Source organism: Drosophila busckii, chromosome 2L (genome assembly GCF_011750605.1).
Source record: "Drosophila busckii strain San Diego stock center, stock number 13000-0081.31 chromosome 2L, ASM1175060v1, whole genome shotgun sequence".
Lineage (NCBI taxonomy): Eukaryota > Metazoa > Arthropoda > Insecta > Diptera > Drosophilidae > Drosophila > Drosophila busckii.
The window spans coordinates 14,454,780-14,479,837 of NC_046604.1; the positions used below are offsets into that span (position 1 = coordinate 14,454,780).

The following is a 25,058-nucleotide window of genomic DNA, read 5'->3' on the forward strand; positions in this document are numbered from 1 at the left end:
GTGGTTATCGGCTGAGTTTGCAACTTTTGTCCAGCACTAATGAAATCAAAATAAAACTTTGCCGGCGTAAGTTATTTTGCGAAATATGTTAAAAATACGCAACATTTGTGTAATGCAACGCCGCTGGAAAGGCGGCAAAAAACGCTGGAATACGTTGCAGTACAAAAAGAATAACTGTGATCGTGCGCTGGAAAGCTTTGACGACTTTTATGGCTCTGTCTATGGCAACAGATGGAAAAATATGCGTGCGGCATTGCTAACTGAACACAAATATGTGGCCATGGTGAATAATTTTGGGGACACAGAGCAAACATGCAGCATGCTCGAAATGGATGGCGCTATAAATGTAAAATCGCTAATACAACTGGCCAAAGAACGACAGGTGGGCGGCAGTGGAGAGATGCTGAAAGCAACGCGTGGTAATTACGACATCGATCAGAAGTTAGATGCGCTGTTGAGAAAGCAACAAGAGCGCGAGGTAGCGGCTGTATACCCCAGTGGCAAGGAGGAGGGACATGTTGCTCCACAACAACTGCAAACAAATAAACAAGAATCGACAGAGGCGGAACCAGAGAAATTTGAATATAAACAAAGTTTAACACGCGCATTGGAGCATGATGTGCAGCTGGATGAGAGTCGTCTTGTGGATCCACAATACGGCACGGGTGGTTTATACGAATATATGCCTGCGCACAGCATTAAGGGCATGGAGGATTGGGTAGCCGAGTCGGAGCATTACAAGTATTATCAAACAAGTGCAGATTTTCCTTTAACAATAGAAGCAGATGCAGCTTTCCAATTTCCCGAGCACCTGGCTTTGTATACCTATGAAATGGGCAACTGCTCCGATTTTAAACCACCGCGTAAATGTTTAACAGGCGTCTTGTCACATTTTCTGATGGACGGTGCTAGCATATTGCCGCCTTTAATGCTGCAAGTGCAGCCTGGAGAACGTGTGCTGGATGCTTGTGCCGCACCTGGTGGCAAATCGTTGTTGATGCTGCAAACATTGCATTTGGATCAACTGATTTGCAACGATGTGCAGGAATCTAGACTCAACAGAATCAGGCATGTTATGCAAGAATATCTCTTTGACTTTAAACAACGCTGGTCAGGCAAACGCCTGAGCTTTAGTCAAAGCGATGCACGTAACTTACAAGATTATGATAGTTATGATAAGATCTTGGTGGATGTGCCCTGCACCACCGATAGACACGTGCTGAACAAACAAGATAATAACATATTCAAGCCCAGTCGTATCAAAGAACGTCTGCGCATACCCGAGCTACAAGCCGGCATCTTGGCCAATTGCTTGAGATTGCTTAAGCCAGGTGGCACCCTGGTCTACTCCACCTGCTCGTTGTCGCCAGTGCAGAACGATGGTGTTGTGCACATGGCGCTGCAACAAGTGTTCACCGAACATGCCATTACCGCGACCATTAAGGATTTAAGTCAACACACAGCGCTCTTTGAGGATATCTTTAAGTTTGAGCAGCCCAAGGGCTTAAAATATGGCCAAATGGTGCTACCCTATTTGCCAGCTAATTTTGGTCCTATGTATTTTAGTAAAATTACAAGAAATTCTTGAACTGATGTAAAAAATAAATAAAACTGCTTGTTAATGTTATTTGAATATAAAAATGAAATTTTAACTTAATGGAAATGTAGATAAATGGTGAAAAGTGTAGATACTTTGTTTATAAAGTGGGTGAGCTTTGGATTGTGTTGATGCGATCGGATATTTTCTACAGACAGAGAGACAGACGGACAAATAATATAGTATATATTATAAAGTTGTAAATGTACGTATACCCACTTAATATAATCTTCTGAGAAAACTTCAATATGCTAAAACTAAATTTTTGTATTTTGTTGCGTAAACAGTTGCTGATTAAATTGAATTAAATGCATTGACTGCTTACATTTGTTTCTCCGTCTTCTTTTTCTTCTTTGGCTTAATAGGCAGCGGTCCTGGTGTCTTAAAGATTGTGCTATTAATTGTAAGAAACCATTAAATACAAATCATTTGCAATATGTAATAATACAATACTTACTGACAAGTAGTGCATATAGGGCTATACTTGCAGAATACAGATAAGCAAACCGAACAGACATAGCCTATATCTATAAGCTCGCGATGGCAGAAGCAAGAGGCTCGATAGTCCACTTTGGGTGGTGGTGGCAGCACCAACTTGTGTCGCATTTGTGGTGCCGGCAGAAAGACCCACAATAAATACTGTAGCAAACCATCTAATTGATTGACTTTCAGAAATTGGCCACTTGTAATATCACAACCTTGCTGTAACAAGCTTAATGTTTGATCCAGAGCACATGTGTCTATGACAATGCCCAGTTTTTGAGCCGTAAAAAATACATTCATGTAGGTCATGTACTGTGAGGCGCATTCATTGCTGCCAGTTAAAACCAAAATACGAGAGTGCATTTTCACACCAGCAGCCACATTGCGTTGCAACTGAAAGTGGAAAAGAAATTATATATTTGATTCTTGGGATTACATCGTAATGTACTTACACGTGATATATAGCACAACGCCTTAGACATACTGCCTGCTAGCAAGCTCTCAGTGGGTGTGCTTAAACGTGGCGCTGTCATTAATATACTCCCAAGCTGTTGCTTCACTGTCTTTTCCACTAAACTAAAGGCTTCATATTGACCATCAAACTGTCTTAGCTCCACCTGCTTGCCCGGCAAGGGATATAAAAAGTTTCTATAAAAATATAAGAGAATCTATAAAACACATTCCATTTGATATATACTTTACTTACGTTGCATGATGTGAACAGGATATTACCGCTAGTTTGTTTTGCGCCTTTTGCATCAAATGCGCATTCCCAAATGCTATGACTGCCTCTAAAATTTGTGTTAGATTCTGTGGATTTTGTCTTACAATGTGCTGGCTTGGATTTGTGTCCAGCACTATGGTCAATAAGTCAATACTCGCTTCAGCTACAAATTTAAGCCATTAGTTTTTTTTTTAAATAGTTATCATCTCAATAAAAACCTTCTTTATTAGCAGCAATCTCCGTCGCGTCCATTTTTGCCGGCAAAATAAAAACAACAGTAACAAATATCGAATTGGAATTGGCAAGTATCATCCACATAAAGTGCAATCAGAGGTGCGATACAGAGTTGCCAGCATCACTTTTTTGCAGTTCACACGTCTGCGCTGACACTCATAACAGCTGTTTCTTAAAACATTGGGCGTTTCACGACTATTTGTTGATAAAGCCACTTTATATATAGTTTATATACTGTTATATTGTGCGAAATCACCTCATAAGCATAAAATGCTCGTCTTAGTGCTTGGCGACTTGCATATACCACATCGCTGCAGCAGCTTGCCAGCGAAATTCAAAAAGCTGCTGGTGCCCGGTCGTATACATCATATATTGGCCACTGGAAATATTTGCACCAAGGAGTCGTACGATTATCTAAAATCGCTGGCAAATGATGTGCACATAGTGCGTGGCGATTTCGATGAGAATCTCAGCTATCCGGAGCAGAAGGTTGTGACAGTTGGACAGTTTCGTATTGGACTGTGTCATGGTCATCAAGTGGTGCCTCGTGGAGATCCAGAGGCGTTGGCATTAATACAGCGACAGCTGGACGTGGATATACTGATAACGGGGCATACGTACAAGTTTGAGGCGTACGAGCATGGTAACAAGTTTTATATAAATCCGGGCTCGGCGACGGGTGCTTTCAATCCGCTGGACACAAATGTGGTGCCATCGTTTGTGCTGATGGACATCCAAAGCACTACTGTGGTGACTTATGTATATCAGCTGATTGGAGATGAGGTCAAAGTGGAGCGCATCGAGTACAAGAAGATTTAACCAACAAGTATTAAATGCTAATCATTCCTCACGCTTGTCTCATGTGGATCCGGATCTGTACTGAACTTGGTTACAGAACTGGGTTTTAAATATTTAAAATTGAATATATATTGTATAAATTTATCATGTTTCCTTTTTCATTTTTTTATTTAATAAAAAATGTTTAAATTTTATTTAAATAGAATATATAAAAAGAGTTGATTTTGCTTTGAAGACTTTTGCCTGGATCTCTACTTGGGATCCTTGTTTAATCTTAGTCGCTTAGGTGCAAAAATGATTTTATTCGTATAATTGAATTAAAGTCTGCTGAAATATTTCTGTTGACAAGTTTTTCGTGTTTTTCTTGGGTGCCTCATCTAATTTTCAATAGAAATACGTCGCGTTGGAAATTTAAATACTTTTGCCCCTATTAAGCCGAGTTGTAAATGAAATGTATTATCTTCGAATTGATTGATAAGAAACATTAAAAAAATTAAGTTAATTAAATTAATTTTTTCCGTGTTCATGCAATTTCGAAATTAATGTTTCATTAGCAAACTCTCACGCAGCAAATGATTTGGAAACAATTTTCTAAATACATTGAATTAAAATTAAAAATGTTAAATACAGAAAGAATACAAAAGACTTTAGCGCTTAAAAATAATAATTATATAGCTTGCTGCAGCTGTTATTTTCTGTTTTTTTTTTTTAAATTATATGTGTGTGGTGGGGTAGGGTGTATTAAAAGCAGCTGATGACGGCGACGACGACGACGAGAACCATGCAGTTTAAGAAACTTTAGCCCAGGCTGTCCACGCACACAGTCTTGAGAGTCTTGCCATTGATGACGGTCTTGTACTGCTCCGGCACAGCCAATTCAGTCTAGAAAGCAAACAGTTTTGTATAAATATTTAAAGTGCTTAGAATATTACTTAAGCTTACATAATCTCCATTGGCCTCCGGCAAGAGAATATTCATTTCGGATGACTTGGAGCTAACGATTTCGACGCCTAGCGAGTCCTTGGACAAATACATTTGGCAGCCATCAGATTTATCAATGGATACAGTGGGCACAAAGCCCAGAACCTGCATTTGCACGCTCTGGCAATTGACAAACTCGACAGAGGCGACAACAGAGTCAAACAACAGCGAACACTTTTTGCAAGAGTCCAAGACAATGTTGTTAACCTTGCCCTTGACAGTCAGAGTGGAGCCCTCGCAGCGGAACATGTAGACGACATTGTTCATCTCTGCATTGTCCACAAGCAGACCAGTATTGTTCTTTTGATATTCAATCAACCACTTCTTGCCATCGCGTGTGAACACAGGCGGCTTGGCAATTGGTGCGGCAGGTGCAGCAGAATGATTGTTGCTGCTGCTGGCGGGCGTCTTGAAGGGAGCAGGACCAGTGCGCAGCGAGGGATTCTTATGGGTTTGCATATCGCCAGTGACTTTTTTCAAGTCTGCAAAGTGTGCGAATATTAGTTAACTATATATACTGTATGCTAAGCTATATTTACTCTTGGTAATATCAGCGCCCTGATTGATTTGCGCAAATAAGGCGCTGCGTTCATCGCCAGCGCTGTCGAGCTTCAATGCATTCAAGTCTAGTGGTGGCGGCGGTGGTGGCATGCCACCAGCTGGTGGTGGTGGTGGCGCTCCACCACCTACAGGCGCTGCGCCCTTGCCGGACCAGACAAGGCCAGTGGTATGATACTGCTTAATGTAAGCCTGCAGTTCGGTAAGCGTTTGTATCCAGGCGCGTGCCCATTCCACATGTTTGGCGTCCTTCTCCTTCCACTCTTTGAGTACGCGATTCGTATAGAACTGGCCAGCATCGTTCATCTCCTTAACATGCGGTCCAGGCGTTGGCGAAACGCATACCCAACCCAAAGCGGGCACGCTCTCGCTTATGGCCGACAAATGATTGAAGTAGGCCGAAGTGCGATGCTTCTCGCGATAATCCTGTATAGCGCTAATCTGCATGGAAGTGGGCTGCAACAGCTCCGCTTGCTTGGGCTGCGGCGGCTGCGCAATTTGCGTGGCCAGCGTGACATAACGCAGCTGAGCGCTAAAAATAATATTAAATATTAAACATAAGTTTGTAAGCAGTTTAGCTGTTGCTTACTCAAAGGCTGCCTTGACAAACTTGGCGTGCTCGGCCACATCGCCGCCTATTTTGGCAGACAAGCTTAGATACTGACTAAGCGGTCCTGCTACAATATCCTCAAAGCCGGCGACACTCATGCTGTTGCTGCTATAGAACTCTGTCTCTGCTAAAGGTGTTGGTGGTGTTGGCAGTGGCGGTGTTGCTGCTGCTGCTGTTGTTGGTGTTGCTGTTGTAACTATAAGCGTATGCTCCAGGCGATCTACTAGCGTCTCCAAGCGTTCGCAGATTCTTTCCAAATGCTGTGCAGCAGCTGTAGGCTTTGCTTCCGGTTCGTTATCTTTTAAATAAAAGTTTAATGGAATATTAAATTTAGTTTGCATAGAAATTTTAACGTTCGGTGCCTTTGCTTTAAAACGAACAACAAAATGTGCGCAAAAAAATGTTTAAGCATTGCTTTCAAGTGTTTAAAAATGTTTTTGCCATTGCTTATAACTATTGTCAACACGACATGAATCATTTGAAAGTCAAGAGCGTGACGTTATGCAAAAAAAAAAAATAAAACTTGTTTATGAGTGATGATGACAATAAACAGAGAGCGAGACTACAAACAGGCAATAAACAAATAAAAACAATTGCATACAGGAATTAATAATGCTAAAAATATTTACATTGAACTCCCATATTGTAAAAAAAATTCTAAAAAATATTTTAAAATATATCAGACTGTAAAATTCACCATCAAAAAATTAACAACAGCTCATGCATTAAGGAATAAAATATCAAATGCTAAGTAGATAAAAGAGACGACGACATGGACGGGATTCATTACCACGCACGGCTACGCTGTGCTCGACGGCGGCGTGCGCGGCGCGCAGCAGTTCCGTATAGAGACGCTGCCGCTTGAGCTCCAGCTCATCACGGCCGACGGGCGTAACTGGCGGCTCAATGCAGCCACTAGCACAAGAGAGCGAGCGAGAGAGTGAAGAGACAAACAGCAGGAAAAAAGAGACACAACAACAATAAGTAGAAGAAGAGAAAACAAAAGTACTTTTAGTTGACAGGAATGCAATTAATTGATTGCGATAGAGAACGCGTACATATCATTGAGACGCTCGTCGTCAAACCAACTGGGCAGGCCATGGGCAAAGTGTACAGTCTCGGGCAGCACATCGCCTTCAATGTAGGGAGCACACATGCTTTCACGCTTGGGCGGCGGCAGCGAGTCCGAGAAGACTTCATCATCATCCGCCAGTGAGTTATTGTTGTTGTTGTGATTCGCCAGCAGCAGCAGCGATGTGTGCAGCGGTTCCGGCTCAATAATCTCAGCACGTGTGCTTATGTTAACCTTCTTCTTAATCGAATGAGCTGTGGAATTGTGACGCGACAGGCAGCTCTTGGGTTGCACTGGAGCTGGCTTCGTAGGCGTTGCCACTGGCGCAACTTCTTGCTCATCCTCACCCCCAGCGCTGGTCATCGAAGCTGGCGCCGTTGTGGACGTGGACGAATGCGTCGATTCTGATTGTCCTAGTGCTGTTTCTATATCTGCTGTTGTTTCTATTTCTTTAATTGTTGTTGTAGTTAATTCAGCAGCTGCGAGAGAATTGTTGTTACTGTTTAGCTTTCAATTTTATCATTTGAATAAAATAAATTAGCGTTTTTAAATTATTTTGATTAAATCAAGTAGATTTTGAATCTTAAGTGAAAGTTACTGATCGAGAGTAGATTAAACCCTTTCTAATTTAGTTGAGAAAACCTTTATATAATAATCTTAAGTAGCTAATTTTGAAACCAATTTAGTTAAGTTATCAAAGTGTCTAATAAATTAAATTTTGAATAAGTCTGATAGTAAAATTTGCTTTAGTTTTGCACTTGTTAGCATAAAAATCATAAGAGTGTATTAAAAGCAGCAACTGGGCATGGTTAACTTTCTTTAAGGGGTTAGCACCAAGCGCCAGCGGCCTTAACTAAGTGCATAACACTTAAGGCACATAGCAAATACAAGAGAAAGAGATATAGAGAGAGAGAGAGTTCACACAATGTTGCAAGGATTAAAAACTGTCAATACCAGTTGTGGCTTCAATAACAGGAGCAGCAGCTTCAGCCTCAATGGGCAACGTTTCTACTTCAGCAGCTTTTGTATCTGAGACTGCAACATTGCCGTTGGTTATGGCCTCCTGTGGTGTCTCTGCTGGCGCTGACGTTGCTGCCTCTTCCGCAACGGACTGTGGCTTATCCTTGTCCTTATCCTTTTTGCTGGCTTTGGGGTTTGGGCAACAGCATGAGAACATTTTTGCGCTTCTTTCACTTTAAGAAGATTATTATTATGCAATTTGCTGTTCTAAAACTCTTGCAGAAGCAACAACAACAACAACAACAACACGAATGGCAGCCATAAAGTGAAAGAAAATATGACGGAAGCAAAGGCAGCGCAGTAAATTTTAAGGCGTAGGCACACTAAAAGCTGCTGCTGCTAAAATAATTTGTTGCACAGTTCAACACGCACTAAATATAAATTTCATTAACACTCTTGGATTAATAAAGTTAGAGCATTAATTTTTTTTCTTGTCAAAACTATCCCGGGCACGGCAATGGGCCACGGCTAAAACCCAACTGGGTCACACACACACACCCTCAATCTCAATCTCAAGGGCTTTTGTTAGCTTCCACCAGCTGCTGAACGAAACACACCCTGAAAAACTAACAGACAGACACAAACAGGCAAAATAAGCTTACAACATCGAAAGAGAGGCTGCTGCTGCTGCTGCAGCTTTTTGTTTGTTACTTTTATGTTTATTTACGCACAGCTTTTGTCACACTGTAAGCGCAGCTTTTCTTTATAGTCAGTCAAGTTCGAGATACACAATTTGGAGCGCGCGTCTAACAAAAATGGCATTAAATAGTTATTAACTATATTTATTGCTTTTGTTAAAATAAAGGCCAACTAACCGTTGTTATTGAGATGCTGCTGTCGACGGCTACTGCTGCTGCTGCTGCTGCTGGGAGAAAGCTTTAGTCAACGGCCATGACAGCGCTGAGCTTGCGCAAAGAGCACGAGAGCGTGAGAGCCAAGAGAGCAGAGAGGCGTGAGAGGAACTGTTATTTTTTTTTTTGCGGCAACAATGGGTTTATTGCACCGGTCAAAGCAACAGCGGGCAGCTTGTTGTTGTTCTTTTTTTCTTCTATGAAATGCAATAGCAATTAGAGTGAGAATCCGTCTCGACTAAAACTTTCGCTATAGCTACAGTAAAGCCTCGGCACAAAGCAATCATTTAAAAATTTTATCAGTAGTGCTATTCACATTTTGAATGTTATAGTTTGATAAGATATAATATTTAAACACATTTAAACAAAAATTCAACAACAAACCAGTTAACAGAAAGCAAAGTTTAAGTTGTGCATTTACTGTAATTCTTTTGTGCATACAAATGCTTACGCACACACACACACACTCATGCACGCATGTTAGGCTTTGAATGTCTTCAGCAGCATGCACCGTTACTGTGTGCGGTTAACCGTCACTCATTTAACAATTAATTAGAAATAAAAAAAACCTGATTTTATGCTTATGCTTATGTTCGTATTAGTCAGCGCTGAGGTAGCTTGTAATCTTTAGTTTTTTCGCTGATAGCGCTATTTTGGCCATCTTTGATTTGGCACACAAACTTATGCAGTCTTGCGTAAACTTTCAAATTGAGTCAGAGTCAAGCTGCTGCAACAGCAACAACAACAACATTAAACAGCTGAGCTGGTTTATGTTGCTTGCAAAAATCCAATTAGCTTACCACTAAGGCTATAAAATATATGCGCACTTTTACAATTGTGATATCATCATTAAAAATACAACTTAACATACACAATTACTCATTGCCTATGTATGCATGTATGTGTGTGTATTTATCTTACAAAAAACAAAAATGATTCACATATAAATAGCCGAAAAAATATATGTACATATTTTAATGGCCACAGCTGTCTCTTGTCCTCCAATATTCTACGCCCACACACATACAAGGGTATATGTAGTCTGTGAAAACTTAATGCAGACAGCCTGGCCGCAAGGAAAAGAACCCCACCCCAAAAAAGAAACGCAGCCGGCACTTTTCGCTGCGCTTTGCACTTGAAACAATTTTTTTTGCAACTCCATTTTTTTACGCACATTTAATTTGTATTAAGCAAAGCACTATTTTGAACACAGACGCACAAACAATTTAAAATTTTTAAATATTGCACTTACCACAAACAAACAATATGCAATTTAGACGTACACTAATTTGTTAATCAACAATTTAAGCACAGACTTTGTAAAGTGTGGCGCTGCCAACTTATTTATGGAACGAGCAGAGCAGCAATAGAAGTGTACAAGTGCAAGCAAGATGTAAAGAACGTAGCAAATTAGCGAGTATCATCTACAATGAACATTTAGCCATTTTATCGACAAAGCCAGCTGTTTGTTATGACCACCAGCGGGAAATTTTAAAAAATTGCGGAAAACGAGAATTCTGGATGAGTTTCTTTCCGAGATAATGTTCAGACATAATAAAAACTATTATGTAGATAAAAGACTAGGCTAAAAACTTTGCAGGGCTTTTTGAAATAACCAAATGTAATTTTCAGTTAATATTGATAGGTATTTATTTGAACAACAATTGAGCAGAGCTTAGCAATGCAAATAATCCATAAGAAAGGGTGTATCATCGGCACCGTAGGGTGTTAAAGGCACATCGTACGGTAAAGGAAATGCTGGCACTCCATTGCGAGAATTACCCAAAGGAAAAGTCTCTTCGCCAGTCTGTAGAACAGAAGGAAGTAAATACTTATATAATTTTAAGAATTAATAAAGCTTACCACAAATCTGGGCAAGAACAAAACGCCTGCCTCATAGTTGGCTATGCGCAAACAAGGCTGTATGTTGGAATTTTTATTAAAAGAACCCCAGGCGGCCTTTGAGAGATTCGCTGAGGTTAAAACAAACCAGTAGACGCACTGATCTTCCAGATTGAAACGCGTATAGGTCTTAATATGCGGCATGGCTTGGGAGCGATGACGATCGCTAGACTTCCATTGCTGCAGATGAGTCTTGAGCCAAGGTTGTTTATCATTCGTCTGCTTGCCATACGGAAGACAGCCACCACCTAGCATGCCATCATGACTGCGTGATACATTGCCAAAGCTCGGATAAATCATTTTAAAAGGTGGCATCTGACGTAGACGTCCTACAGTTGTAGAGTCCTTGCGTAGATTGTTGACAAAATCCTGTTGTATCCAAGGCTGAACATTCGGGCCCAGACTGCCAATGCTGGAGCTCTGACAGACAACTGGTATGCGATCATCAATGGGCGTGGCATGCTTAGCAAGCAGCGAACCCAGACGCGCACAGCCCCAAGGATGACCGCGTACTGTGCTCTCCCGATGACCACCAGGTACGGAGCCTACAAAAAAAACACTGAAAGAAAGAGTAAGGTAAGCATTTGTACAGTAAATATAAACCACAAGCCGAGCTTACTTGACAGCACTGCAGTCGCTCTTACGTATGCGTGCTATCCAAGGTTGCAGCTGACTAAGCTTATATTCCACCAGATACAGCATAAGATCCTGCTTAAAGCCAGTGGCACTCTCGCCAGCTGCTGTGTCCGCTCCCTCTGGCAAAGGCGTTAGTTTTGGGCTTATCCATAAGCCTTGCGTGCGATTATGCCAATCGTCCTCATAAAGATTAGCAGTGGATATAACTACACGCATGGAACCATCTGCATAGCCCAAAAGCATCATTTTGGTATGCGAAGTGGCAAAGGGTGTAGGCATGTTGACCTTGATGGCTGTCACTTGCGGCTTAAATTTGCCAATACCCAGCAGCTCTGGAGATTCATCTCCATAGAGCACAAGTAAAGGTTTTTCACTGCAAAGAATTTATGAATATGTTTTTAAGATACGTTAAGTCATACTCACAGTATACCTGCAAAGTAATAATGACCCAGCAGCCAGCCTATGTCCACCATAAAGTTTATTTGTACTGTAGATTCAATCTCTCCCAGACTTTCATCCAAAATTTCTTGCAGAGTCACGCTTAAAGGCTCCTGGTGTGTGGGCCTCGAATCTGTAATGGCTGTGAGAAACATATTGTAGGGCGCCGCTTGCTCCAGTTTCTTGGCCATTCCTCCACGTTCTATGATCACAGGTATATAGTCGCGAATATTACGATCGGTAAGCTTTTGTTTTTTGGCCAAATTGGAGTTGTCTCGGCTGGTACTCGGCTGGCTAGTGTCGGGAGTTGGCTGGATATTAACAGGAGCCGGTTGGCGAGTAGCAGTAACCGGCTGGCTAATTGAAGCAGCCGGCTGACTAGTGCTGGCTATAGGCGCATTAGCAGTGCTATTAACTGACTCCTTCTTGGGAAACAATTTCTCCAGCAGTTTTAGCTGTATATCAATAAGCTCTCTGTCATACTTGCTAGGTATATCGTACTGCTGGCCAGCAGCCTTAGCATAAATAGCGTCCACTTAAAACACAAACAATTATTTTAAAACAAAAGATTTTATATAAATGCTAATCTTACTTACAATGTGCATGTGTATATTCCTTAAAGTGTATAGGATTCTTGCGATAGCACTTTTCGGCATAAGGACATTCCAACATTGTGCTTCACTTGTGAAATTTAAACAAATCAATTAATCAAAACAAAAGCCAGTCAGCGCAATTTCGGCTGTGCGCAATAAATATCGAAGTATCGAATTTTCTATTGCACTAGTATATTTGTTGGTATTTTTCGATTTTTACTCAGTTGGTCAGACTTTTTGAGCGCCGTCGTGAGAACTCGTCGTGTGTGCATTTTTCATGATAAACAATTTAAAATAAATAACAATTTTCACATACTTATGGTGCATTAAAGTAAACAAACTGGCCACAAAAGCGAACTACAAGTGTTTGGCTGTACGTGTGAGTAGCATACAAACAGTTTTTTAATAGATTTTTGCAAAAAAAAAACGACAGTGCAATTACGTTTGGGGCTGAAAGAAAAAAATATTTTTTTCTTCTCATACTACGCTTCTTCTTATTCGCTGCGTGCTGCTGCTGAGACTTTGCTGGCGTCGCTATGTTGTTGTTGTTATGGTATATGCTCTACAAGGGATTACGATTACAGTTTATTCTCAGCCTCTCGTTTTATGTTGCAGTGTATACATGTGTATGTATGTTTTAGTGTGTGTGTGTGTGTCGAGTTGTTGTTTGTGTGTGTTACTGCTTGTGTGCTGCGCGCGCCATTAATTGAACTAAAAAAAAAATAGCATAGACAAAATTGAAAACAATTATAAATACCCACAATAAAATCAAATTTTTTATTATGTTTTGAAAATACTTGAATGTCGCTTATCTGCCTGCGCTCTGCTATGCACAGAAAAAGAAGAATAGCAAAATCCACTTGAATGCTGCAGGCGCTTTGGGTACAATGGGACGCGCTTTGATTTTCCCGAAATAGTATTTACTAAATTTCGTATGTGTGTGTGTGCGTATATGATTAATCAAATTTTTGGCTGAACTTTCGACAGTGTATTATTTACCTCTATGAGTCAGTGCGAGTGCGAGTGTTAGGCGCTCTCTAGCTCTTCGATTTGCTCTGGTCAAACAAACTGTTATCACTAGCGTACATTCCTGTTATCAATTTCATCACACTACATTTTGTTTTACTTTTACATTAGCTTCTATGCAACTTGTGAGTGTGTGTGTGCACTATTGTTGTTTTTATTTTTTGTTATCTACGTTGCGCTGCTTTTCTTGCGTTTGTTGTTGTTATCAGCAGCGGCAGCAGCAGCAGCGCACCTAAGCCTTTCAGTCAACTGCAGCAGCAGCGCTTGTCGCTGTGTGTTTCTTATGCCGTTAGTCTCGAGACGCTGACGTTGCAGTCAGCGCTAACGCTAGCTTTGACGCTGACAGCGACGTCGACTGCATTTTCCTTTGTCGAAGGTAACTGAAGCGCAAACTCAAGGCGTGCACTCAATTTCCACTTTGCGTTCTTTTTTATTTCGAGCTGTCTTGATTTTTGCAGTACTTTTTCTGCGTAAATTGCGGTTAAAACCACTAACATCTCCCCACGCCTCCCAACCCCCTTCACCAATGTGTGGGTGCAGTTGAGCTTTGTGGCGTTGCAATGAACGATGCTCAAGTGAGCATAGCTGGAGAGCCCAGAGCGCTGTTATTAAAATGTTTATTTGCTGCTCTTAAAATAAATAATGACTTAAAAATTAAAAAATTAGCAAATAAATAGCGTAAAGTTAAAGGCAGTAAACATTATAATTTGTTTTGATGATTTGCAAACACATTTTTCATGTTAGTTTAGTTTTATTTTCATAATTTATTTAACGTTATGCGTTTTAATATTTATGCTAATTTTCATGTTGTGACTTGTGTCAATATAAATCACACACAAGCTGCATATAAATCATTTTGATTATTTAAAATAAACTTAGACGCGTTGCAAGTTCGTTAGTCTTAATACTTGCCAAGCTCTCTCAGGCTTTTGACGCCTTCTCGATATACGGCTTGGTTTATGCTGCTTTGACCCAACTACTACCAAATCATCCACGCCCACGCCCTGTGCTATGCTAGTTGAAAAAAAAAAAACGGTTATTCTAATTTATGTTGCATATTGTTTAGACACGAAAAAAAAGTTGATTGGGCAATTCGCAATTTGCGCAGACAGCGAAAATTAAGTGCGCAAAGTCAATATTTCAATTTGAAACTCAAGTAAGCTGCAAAAAAAAAAATAAAAATAATTTGCATATGCAAGTGGTTGCCGCATGTTGCATGTGGCATGTTTGCGACTAGCTAACGACACAGCCTACGCATCAAATTGTTGCAAGCTTTGCCAGCAACTTGTAAATGAGCTTGGAAATGTTTGCAGTTGCCTTTTTGCAAATCATAATTATGTTATTAATTGGATTTATGCAACAGTTAAATTATATATATTTTTGCATATTGCCACGACTTTTAGCTGTGGTTTTTGATTCTTTTTTAGGGGGCGGCGCTTATCGCTGCAAACTATTTTTAGATCTATCGAAAGCGTGATTTACGATTTTTGTCGTCAGTGGGCGTCCCGCTTGTATTCAGTTTTTTTTTTCATATCCCTCCATATAAATATTTATACATATTTTTTATTATTATTTGCTGTGCTGCTGCTCTTGATCTTCTTGTCGCGATAATCCGCAGCCCATAAAAAAGTCAGCAGAAATAATTTTAATAAACGACAACACGCATTTGAACTTATTTTCGTTAGAGCTGTCGCAATCGGATTTAGATTTTTGCCTTGCTTGCTCTTATTATTTACCAGGCAACAACTTTATTAAGTGCTTGGGCCAATAGATAGTAATCAGTTCATTGAGCGCTGAGTTGGCGTGCGGGCTTAAAATGTATTTTTAGACAGAATTACGCACACACTTAAGGGATTAATATAACGAAAAGTCAGCAATCGATAGTATCGATAACAGCGCCAAATTTGCAGTGTATACAAAAATTTTCCCAGGCAGCAGCAACTTTTACTCAAGCTGCTGCTGCCTCTCTTCATTGCTCGTTATTCAATTTCAATGCGCGTTAAATTGAAGCAAATGGTAGCAGCAGCAGCTTTAAAAATCCATTAAAAAAATATACGCAAGACAGAAAAACTTATGAAAACGCAACTTTAAACTGTAATAAAGTGGGAAATTACAGCGCATAAATCACTGTCGACTAAACTGTCAGAGTGCGCTCCATGGAGAGTCAACGTATCGACGTTACAGCCAACACCCACACACACACACACACACGCACACACATACACACTCAAGTGCGGTTGCCGCTTGAATGAAAGTCATAAAACAAAGTTTACAGTTTGGCAGCTACTGTGCAGCAATATTTAAATGCAACACGATGCGGCAGCGGCAGCAAGAGCGCCACACAAGTGGACACAATGTGTTGCTGTTGCTGTTGATGTTGCAGCTATTCAGCATTCAGTTGGCACTACGCTCAACTTGGCGCTTCAATGTCCATATAAAACTAATAATTATTGCATTTAAAATCTAATAAATTTTTGCATTGACAATGCGAAGTTGGGCGTAAAGTGAAAAGTGAGTGAGAAGGGCGGGGCAAGTATTGGCTACAAGCCGCTCCTATTTTAATGGCAGTTAAGTCAGGGCTGGATAAGCAGCAAATAAAGGCATGGGAAATTAATTGGCAGGCAACTAAAACTAAAGTCTAGGTTTTTATAAATAATTTAGCATTTATTAAGCTCATATTTTAATAAATAGATAAAGGGTATAAACAAAAAGAAGCCATGGTTATAAATTGGAAGCTTATTAAACTTATAGCATAGGCTTAAATAAATAATTTAGCATTTAGAAAGCTACTTTAAACAAATTGCATTAACAGTGCGTCTATTTAAATAAATAAATGCAGAGCTGGGCAAAAACAAAATGTACCCATGTGCATAAATTGGCAGCTATATTAACAAATTATAAATAATATAATAAAATAATCTATGTTTACAAATAATTTGGTGACTCTTGCATTTGTTGTGCAGCCCTGGATTTGCAATTCATCAACAATTCAAGACAATAACAATTGCGAGTAATGATCATCATCAAAGTTGGATAGTTCTTAAGCGCTGCTGTTGCTGTTCTTCTTGTTGTTGTTGCTGTTGTGTTAGTTGTTGCTGCTGTTGTCTTTTAGTGACAACACTGCTGCCGCTTTTGACCATAATTGTTGTACTTGTCATTGTTGTATGTTGTGCGTTGCCAAACGCACCGACAACATGCATGCGTCTGTGTGTGTGTGTGTGTGTTAAATACATGTAATTAGCCATGTTTGTGCCATTTAATCCGTTTCGAACTCAACTCCTCCGAATGCAGCGATGACTGCCGCACACTCTTGAGGCCGCAGCCTGGCGTCGCGTTTCTAAGAATTCTTTGCGTTTTGTTTTGGCGCACGCATTAGGCGCCACAAAGCGCGGACACGTTTAACCCCCAAGCAGCCACAAAGTAGATGCAACAGTTTGCCTGCCTGCCTGCCACCAAGTAGCAAGTTGCAAGCAGCAGCAACAACAACTGCCTGGCTCTGGCCCTTGTGAGGCGCATACTCCACATATTTATGGGCTATTTAGGCGAGGCAGCGATGCTGCTCCAGCTCTAGAACTGCACTGTAGTGTGTGTGTGTGTGTGTGTGTGTGTGTGGCTGAGCCTGCGTCAGTCATTGGCATTGATTGGCAGCTAAACACGCAACAATTGTTGCATAGCCACTGATACTGCCGATGCTGGCGACGTGCAGTCAGCAGCAGCAATTGCAACACATTTGGTCACATTCGCACACACAGATGTGCATCATATTGTTGCAACACTGCTAGAAATTGTTTAAAATTAATTCAATTAAATTAAAGTTAAAGATTTCTTCAAACTTGCAATTCAAAATTGTTCTTAATGCACTAAAAATTACTTAATCAACATTTTACAATTTTAAAAAGATTTTTCTTCCTAATGAACTTTTTATTACTTAATTAACTTGATTTCCAATATAAATTTATATAATTTTAACAAGATTTTTCTTCTTAATGTGCTATTAAACTAAGAAAAATTAGATTACTTACTTTTCAATTTATTGAATTTACAAAATTCCAATACAAATTTATACATTTATATAATTTTAACAAAATTTTGAATACACTTAAGTGAATCACCTAATACTTATTGCAATTAAAAATAATTCCTTATGTGCTATTAAACTATGAAATATTAAATTACTTAATTAACTTTTTTTCTAATATAAATTTATAGATTTAGTTTTTTAATTCGCTATTGTGCACTTAGCTATATACACAACATATTTTTATTGCTTATCAATGTCTTGTAAATAAATTGCTTATTTACATTTTGCACACAACTTTTTTTCTCAGTGCATGCTTGCACTTTTGCTTGTACCTTACATTGAAGACTCATCGCCCCAACAGTTGGCAACCCAGCGAATGTTTCTTTCTGTTGTGTGGGCGTCAGCATAGGGTTGTCGTCTGTGTATGTGTGTGTTTGCTGCCAGTGTTGACAGCTCAATTACATGCGGCAGCATTGGGACCTATGGCGTGCACCCTTGCAATTAACGCGTCAATTATTTGTAATTAAAATTGACTCAATATTTTTTAGTTGTGTTCGCCCAGTCAAAAGGATTCTTAGCTCAGGCTAATGTTTGCACTTTTGGCACGAGCGTTCTATAGCTTCAAAAATATACTCAAAGTGCATATGTGTATAATTTGCGTGCATGCATAAATTTTTTATTATTATTATTGTTGTTTTTTTATGTGTGGGGGTGGCAAGCGCGCATTTATGTGCTCGTTGTTTTTTTTTTTTAGTTTTTACGACAACTGTGTTATGTTACCCATGTTGGCAATAAATTCGCATTTAGTAGTGTTAAACACGCTATAAAAAAACAACTAGTGAATATTAAAAGTAGTCGCTGTATCGCTTTCTCTTTCTACAATGCACAAATACTGCTATTTAACTTGCAATTTGGACAATCACAGTTGTGAAATGTGGCATGCAAGCAAGTCTACAATTTTTAATTTATTTTAGTGCGCAGAAATATTATTGAAGTTGTTTTTTGGTAAATACAATAATTTAAGTGTTACATTAGATTCAAATCAGCTCAAATTATAGCCCCAAGCACTTCATACTCAGCACTCATATGTTGGCTGCCCCGCTCTGTTACAATAAAAGAGCTATTTGATTTGTTTACAGTTAAGCGCTACGTTATGTAAATGTAAATATGTGTGTGTGTGTGTGTGTGCGTGTTATTCTTTTTATATATACAGCGGCATACAAACCACAATACGTCTGTCAACAGCTTAGAGCTTGTCAGTGCCCTGCAATTTGTAAACGAAACCCGCACCATATAAAAAGTGCAAGCAAAACAAAAAACGCATTAACAGTCCCACTGGGCTGTTAACAGTCCGCGCAGGCTGTTAGCGCTAACAGTTGGAGCTGCACTCTGCGCGCTGTTATTGTAACATTGAGTAAGGTTGTGGAGCTCTCTTGCGCTTACGCTGTCGTTTGAGTTTTACATTGACGCTGTTGCGCTGCTGTTAGCTTCAGCTGCGCGACGCACTCTCTCTCTTCTCTGCTGCTGCTTGTTGTTATTGTAAATTGTGCGGCTGAAGCGATCGGTTGTGTTTTTTGTGCGTGCGGTTGAGCCTTAATTATTTTCAAATGCATATAAAGTGCAAATAATTTTGAAATATTTAAAAACAAGTAGAAATTCCCAGTAATTTTGCAAATGTCTTGTTATTTCATAACAAATTTGATATTTAAAATAAATTGCTGTGGCAAAAAATTAAAAGCGCATTGAACTACTGAAACGTAACTTGAATGACTTCGTGGAGGGTCTTTTGTTATTATATAGTATACACTAATAAATTTATAACATTTGATTGCTGATAATACAACGCGCGCGCCTGTGTGTGTGTCTATGTTTGTGTGTAAATAAATAAATAAAGAATAATTGCAATATTTGCTATAAAAATCATTAAATAATCACAAGTGCAGAACGTGTGAATTCTCAGCGTTGATTTTTTGCTGCTTCTTCAGCTGCAGCAACAACAACAACGAAAGCAGCAAATAGAACAAAAAACTACAACAACAAGATGTGTACGTGTGTGTATTATTATTTGATTTTTGTTGATTTCTCGCGTTTTCTTACTTTATCATTTTGTTTATTTTTAAACACACACGAATGTCCCCATGTCCTCCCTAATGCTAACATTACTCTGGCTGCTGACTCTTCTTCTTACACCACCAGCAACACTTGGCCCAACGGAAGCGCTGTCTGTGGCATTCGCTTTGTGCTCTGCCCGCTCTGCCGCCGCTGCTCCACCTCATCGTCCACCTAACTATAGCGCACTATCTTTATCTCTTACCTGCTGCACTCTGATTTACGCTTTATTGTCATTGGCGCATTTATGATTGATTATTGATTGGAATTGTCTGATATACGCATGCGCGAATGCGTGCCTGACATACACAAGAAGATCATCCCATAGGCTCTCCTCCATTGCTTCTTCCTTTTTTCGGCGTTCTCCTCGCGCTTTCCTGGAATTACCACACTCTTGTTAGTTCGATTGTCACGCACTTTATCGTTTACATTTTACGTTTATTGCTACTAAATTGTTGATAAAAACAAAATGCCCCATACAGTTGCAACAAATTAGTTGTTGATGTGCCTACAAATGGGAGAAGACAGAGTCGATGAAGTTTAAGAATGATTATTGATGATTCAATAATCAATAGTCATAGTCATAAGACTTCAACAATTGCTGACTTATAGTTAGTTGCTCTATCTATGATCAGTTGCTGATCGAATTGCAATTGATTATTATAGATTTTAAATCAATTAGCTCATAGGGTTTTCTGAAAATTGTTTTGATTACGATTAACTTTATTGTACTTTCAAATACTTATGGCTAGATAAAGTAAATTTCATTCATAAGCATAAACAATAAATTCACTGTTTGGGACTTGTAATATTTACCCATATAAAAAGTGAGTGTGCGCGTTCTAGAGAAATAGTCATAAACCCTATTTGTGTAAATAAAACCCCCGAAATTTCCAAAGCGAACCCACACCTGTGGCCAAGAGAGCGCCCAACTATTTGGAATTATCAGCAAACATATTTGAACTGAAAACCGTAGCGAGTGGGGGACACCGCCGCCCAGCTGCTCAAACAAGGCGATTGATGGGATTTGTGACTGTCAGTTAAGTAAATGGTTAGAGCCATTGGGGGCAGGTAGGGTGTGGTATGGGGATAAATTTTTTTTGCAAGCAAGCAAAAATTGTCAACAAAAACGGGCAACGCCCCGCGTAGGCCAAAGACAACAACAAATTGAAAATTGCTGCAAAATTAATTCACGCAGCGTCTAATTTGCTGTGTGTGAATGTGTGTGTGTGTGTGTGGCAGGAGTTGTCAGCCTAGCTTGCATATATGTTGCACTTGTTGATTTATTGTCGACGTTTAATTGGTTTTGAAATTGCATTTGAATTTTGTTTGCCACTTTTTTTTTATTTTTGGGGACACACGCGGCGTTAACGAAGAAAAATTAATTGCTACAACAAATTTAGTTTCAATTAAGTTTTGTCACTACGAAATTTAATTTGACAGCAGCAGAGAGAGAGAGAGCGAGAGCGAATTAGAAAGAGAGCAGTGCGAAATGCAGTTCACATTGAAATGTCATAATTCAAAATTGAATTGTTGTCTTTACCGTTAGCTAATGCATTGTGCTTGAACGAGGGGGTGGTGGGTTGTGGTTTGAGCTGCTGACAAGTTGCATATACCACACACACACACACACACACACACACAAATGCACTCATTTGCCTACTCTCAAGTGTGTGGTGTTATCTCTGCTATGTGCTAATTATGATGTGTTCTCGTTGATCATTACTCGCACTATTGCCCACAGCTGCTTACTGCACAGTGGTGCAAAATTAGCAATTTAAAAATGTATATAAAAATATACAAAACTTGTTTGAGCTATCTATCATTAAAAGCGATAAATTCTACATATCTTTGATTTTGAAAGCGCACTAGAAATTTAAAACTACATTTTCTATATTTAAATTTGATACAGTTCTAAAGTTTGAACAGATTAAAGACGCTTGACATTATGCAGCATAAAAAACAACTTTGTTTACTAACTAAATCTGCTTACAATTAAAAAACTTAACTTTGAGTTATTTACAAAATTGCATATATAGCTGCAAAATTAGCTTGAGCTATATATAAGCTGTTCATATTTTATATTATAAACTTTTATTTGGAAATAGCTGCATTTGCTTTATTTAAATTGAATACAGATCGAGCAAATTAAAGACGCTTGACATTATACAGACTTGAAAACAACTTTGTTTACTGTTACTTCAATTAGTCAACGAAATTTGTTGGAATCTTGCAATATATCGATTCCCAATCACACTTGTCTTAAAGATGCTATAAACGGTCATTTCTCAAGCATAAAATTAATTTGGCTTAGATGAGTCACGTTAGTAGCGTCAAAAACTCGTAAAGGTCTCACACTTGGATTTATGAGCGAGCGCTATACACAGATATATATAAATTAATATATGAGCTCTTGAATAAATGCGAGCTTAAAGACAAGCTTTGTTATGGGCATTAGCTGTTATAAATTAAATAAAAAAAAGTGTTTTTTTTGTTTGTTGTTAGCTTAAACGCTGCTTAAAAGGAAGCTGAATTTATTTAGAATTTTTTGTTGCTGTATTTCTAGAAAGTAAATAACAAACTGTAATTTAATTGTATTGCATTTTAGCATATTTATATTGTTCTGTAATCTTAAACAAAATATCGACACTAACCTTGAGCACATTGACAATCAATGGGGAGGCAGTGTGGGGGGAGGAGTCAAGCATGATTTGTGGCCAACAGCTTTGGCAACTGGGCACTTAGCCAAGTCACAGCTGTGGGCGTTAACAATCTAAGCTTCAATGTTGTATTTACATTGGTTATAATGTTTTGCATTTTTATTTTTCTTTTAGACTATCCGCCCGCTGATAGCTATACCGGTTATCGGATAACTCCACCCCAGAGTCATAGCAACAACATCAACAATAACAATAACAACAACAACAACAACTGCAGCAGCAGTGTTAATCACGTTAGCAGAATGGACACCGATGATGTTGAATCGAATACAAGCAGCGCCATGTCCACACTGGGCACACTCTTCTCCTTCACATCGCCAGCGGTTAAGAAGCTGCTGGGCTGGAAGCAAGGCGACGAGGAGGAGAAATGGGCCGAAAAGGCTGTCGACAGTTTGGTGAAGAAACTAAAGAAACGCAAAGGCGCTATTGAGGAACTAGAACGCGCGCTCTCCTGCCCCGGTCAGCCATCCAAGTGTGTGACCATTCCACGCTCACTCGATGGGCGTTTACAGGTAAACGTTGAAGCTGCCAATAGCTACAAACTGGTACTAATCATTTGCTCTGTTTAGGTCTCGCATCGCAAAGGACTGCCGCATGTGATCTACTGTCGCGTCTGGCGCTGGCCCGACTTGCAGTCGCATCATGAACTCAAACCGCTCGAATTATGCCAATATCCGTTCAGCGCCAAACAGAAGGAGGTTTGCATTAATCCGTACCACTACAAGCGTGTGGAGAGTCCAGTGCTGCCGCCAGTGCTGGTGCCGCGTCATTCGGAATTTGCGCCCGGCCACTCGATGCTGCAGTTCAATCAAATGGCCGAGCCGAGCATGCCGCATAATGTGAGCTACTCCAACAGCGGCTTCAATTCGCACAGCTTAAGCAACAGCAACACTTCGGTGGGCAGTCCAAGTTCTGTTAACTCCAATCCCAACTCGCCGTATGACAGTTTGGCGGGCACACCGCCACCAGCTTACAGCCCCTCCGAGGATGGCAATTCGAACAATCCAAACGACGGCACACAAATGCTCGATGCCACAATGGGCGATGTGGCGCAGGTTAGCTACTCGGAGCCGGCATTCTGGGCCTCCATTGCCTACTACGAGCTCAACTGTCGAGTGGGCGAGGTTTTCCACTGCAACAACAATTCAGTGATTGTCGATGGCTTTACGAATCCCTCGAACAACTCGGATCGCTGCTGCCTGGGACAGCTGAGCAATGTGAATCGCAATAGTACCATAGAGAATACACGCCGTCATATAGGTAAGTAGATCTCAACCATGTACTGCATATCATTGTTTCAATTTATTCCGCCTTTAGGCAAAGGTGTGCACCTGTACTATGTCACCGGCGAGGTTTATGCCGAATGCTTGTCCGATTCCGCCATCTTTGTGCAGTCGCGCAATTGTAATTATCATCATGGCTTCCATCCGAGCACTGTGTGCAAAATACCGCCCGGCTGTTCGCTCAAGATCTTCAACAATCAGGAATTTGCTCAACTGCTCTCGCAATCGGTGAACAGTGGCTTCGAGGCTGTCTATGAGTTAACTAAAATGTGCACAATACGCATGTCCTTTGTCAAGGGCTGGGGTGCTGAATACCATCGCCAGGATGTTACCTCCACGCCCTGCTGGATCGAAATACATTTACATGGACCGCTGCAATGGCTGGACAAGGTGCTCACGCAAATGGGCTCACCGCATAACGCTATAAGCTCCGTATCCTAAAGACAAAATGCAAAAAAGCAACAAGTTTAACAAAAACAAAAGAAACAAAAACAACACACACACACACATGCAGTTAAATGAAATAATTGTTTAAAAGACGTAGGCGCAGCAAAGAAACAAAACTATTTATGATTTAAATGTGTGCGTGTTTATGCCTTATATATATTTAATATTATATAAAAGAAAAAGAAAAAAGCTACTCAACCCGCCTCTCGCCTATATATATATAGAAATATATTTTTTAGCTTAAACATATGATTTTCTATGCGCATGTCATTCCTTACGCAAAAACAAAATACAACAAACAAATTTAACGACAAAAACTTTATATGATCTATATACTATATTATGATACATGTACGCCCAATTGGCGATTGTTGTTCAACATTAATTTAAAGTGCTACTTATGTGTCATTGCAAAAACTGCTTTAAAAACAAATACTATACAAAAATGTTTGAAAAAAATGCAAAAAAAAAAGTAAACTATAATTATGACTTAAACTAAAGTAAAGTAGGGCAAGTTTTAAACAACTTTAATGCAATACATTTCTTAAAAAAAATCTATATATATACATATTATGTTTAACCAATTGATGATCTTGTTTAGCTTAAGTCGAAATTTTTGGATGAATGAGCAACTTGAAAAAAAAACACACAATTTAATTTTTAATTTAATTTTTGCTAAGTTTAGTTATTTAGTTTTGTTTTGGTTTTTTGAAAAAAACATATACATATATTTTTTATTGTTTACTGAGAAAAATTGTGCCGAACATTTTTTTTATAAGTGCCTAGTTTAATATGTCTTCATTTGAAATAAATCGTTTTGACTTATGAGTTTTTGTTTGTGATTTTCCTTAATTTGTTCAACAAACTACCTACAAAAATCTATAAATATATTTACATAAAATAACTATATATTAGCTGTATATTAAAGGCCTTATAAATAACCTGTAATAATTGT

At 39.4% G+C, this 25,058-nt stretch overlaps 7 protein-coding genes across 9 annotated transcripts in view; 3 read left to right on the plus strand and 4 right to left on the minus strand.

The window, feature by feature from the left end:
- LOC108607638 (protein pinocchio) overlaps positions 1-1,938 on the minus strand; it is a 32,297-nt gene extending 30,359 nt beyond the window's left edge. The window contains exon 1 of the mRNA XM_017998561.1: positions 1,923-1,938. The gene's annotated coding sequence lies outside the window, so the exon portion shown is untranslated. The remainder of the gene's footprint in view (positions 1-1,922) is intronic.
- LOC108607633 (5-methylcytosine rRNA methyltransferase NSUN4) lies at positions 30-1,608 on the plus strand. The gene has a single exon (XM_017998557.1). The coding sequence runs from the start codon at positions 86-88 to the stop codon at positions 1,586-1,588; it is 1,503 nt and encodes a 500-aa protein (XP_017854046.1). The 5' UTR covers positions 30-85; the 3' UTR covers positions 1,589-1,608.
- LOC108607637 (general transcription factor IIH subunit 3) lies at positions 1,854-3,107 on the minus strand. Its single transcript, XM_017998560.1, has 5 exons — positions 3,023-3,107; positions 2,787-2,967; positions 2,533-2,728; positions 2,055-2,473; positions 1,854-1,991 (listed from the first exon to the last, which is right to left on the minus strand). Exons 1-5 carry the CDS (start codon positions 3,054-3,056, stop codon positions 1,919-1,921), a joined length of 903 nt encoding a protein of 300 aa, XP_017854049.1. The 5' UTR covers positions 3,057-3,107; the 3' UTR covers positions 1,854-1,918.
- An 88-nt stretch (positions 3,108-3,195) lies between these two features.
- LOC108608510 (vacuolar protein sorting-associated protein 29) lies at positions 3,196-3,858 on the plus strand. The gene has a single exon (XM_017999910.2). It carries the CDS (start codon positions 3,309-3,311, stop codon positions 3,855-3,857), a length of 549 nt encoding a protein of 182 aa, XP_017855399.1. The 5' UTR covers positions 3,196-3,308; the 3' UTR covers position 3,858.
- A 205-nt stretch (positions 3,859-4,063) lies between these two features.
- LOC108608508 (adenylyl cyclase-associated protein 1) lies at positions 4,064-8,249 on the minus strand. The gene is made up of 7 exons (XM_017999909.1): positions 8,012-8,249; positions 7,044-7,536; positions 6,776-6,900; positions 5,965-6,283; positions 5,357-5,907; positions 4,779-5,299; positions 4,064-4,718 (listed from the first exon to the last, which is right to left on the minus strand). Exons 1-7 carry the CDS (start codon positions 8,232-8,234, stop codon positions 4,635-4,637), a joined length of 2,316 nt encoding a protein of 771 aa, XP_017855398.1. The 5' UTR covers positions 8,235-8,249; the 3' UTR covers positions 4,064-4,634.
- A 2,315-nt stretch (positions 8,250-10,564) lies between these two features.
- On the minus strand, positions 10,565-12,664 carry LOC108608444 (probable tyrosyl-DNA phosphodiesterase). Its single transcript, XM_017999820.2, has 5 exons — positions 12,501-12,664; positions 11,890-12,439; positions 11,450-11,839; positions 10,792-11,389; positions 10,565-10,735 (listed from the first exon to the last, which is right to left on the minus strand). The coding sequence occupies exons 1-5, from the start codon at positions 12,574-12,576 to the stop codon at positions 10,604-10,606; spliced, it is 1,746 nt and encodes a 581-aa protein (XP_017855309.1). The 5' UTR covers positions 12,577-12,664; the 3' UTR covers positions 10,565-10,603.
- Positions 12,665-12,738: 74 nt separating this feature from the next.
- On the plus strand, positions 12,739-24,171 carry LOC108608445 (protein mothers against dpp). Of its 3 annotated transcripts, none has more exons than XM_017999822.2 (4): positions 12,739-12,876; positions 22,488-22,885; positions 22,943-23,633; positions 23,691-24,171. In XM_017999822.2, exons 2-4 carry the CDS (start codon positions 22,616-22,618, stop codon positions 24,095-24,097), a joined length of 1,368 nt encoding a protein of 455 aa, XP_017855311.1. In that variant the 5' UTR covers positions 12,739-12,876; positions 22,488-22,615; the 3' UTR covers positions 24,098-24,171. The 3 variants fall into 3 exon arrangements, with proteins under 3 accessions (XP_017855311.1, XP_017855312.1, XP_017855310.1); XM_017999823.2 differs by having other exon boundaries at positions 12,739-12,870; XM_017999821.2 differs by lacking the exon at positions 12,739-12,876 and adding an exon at positions 19,422-19,589.
- The last annotated feature ends 887 nt before the right edge of the window (positions 24,172-25,058 follow it).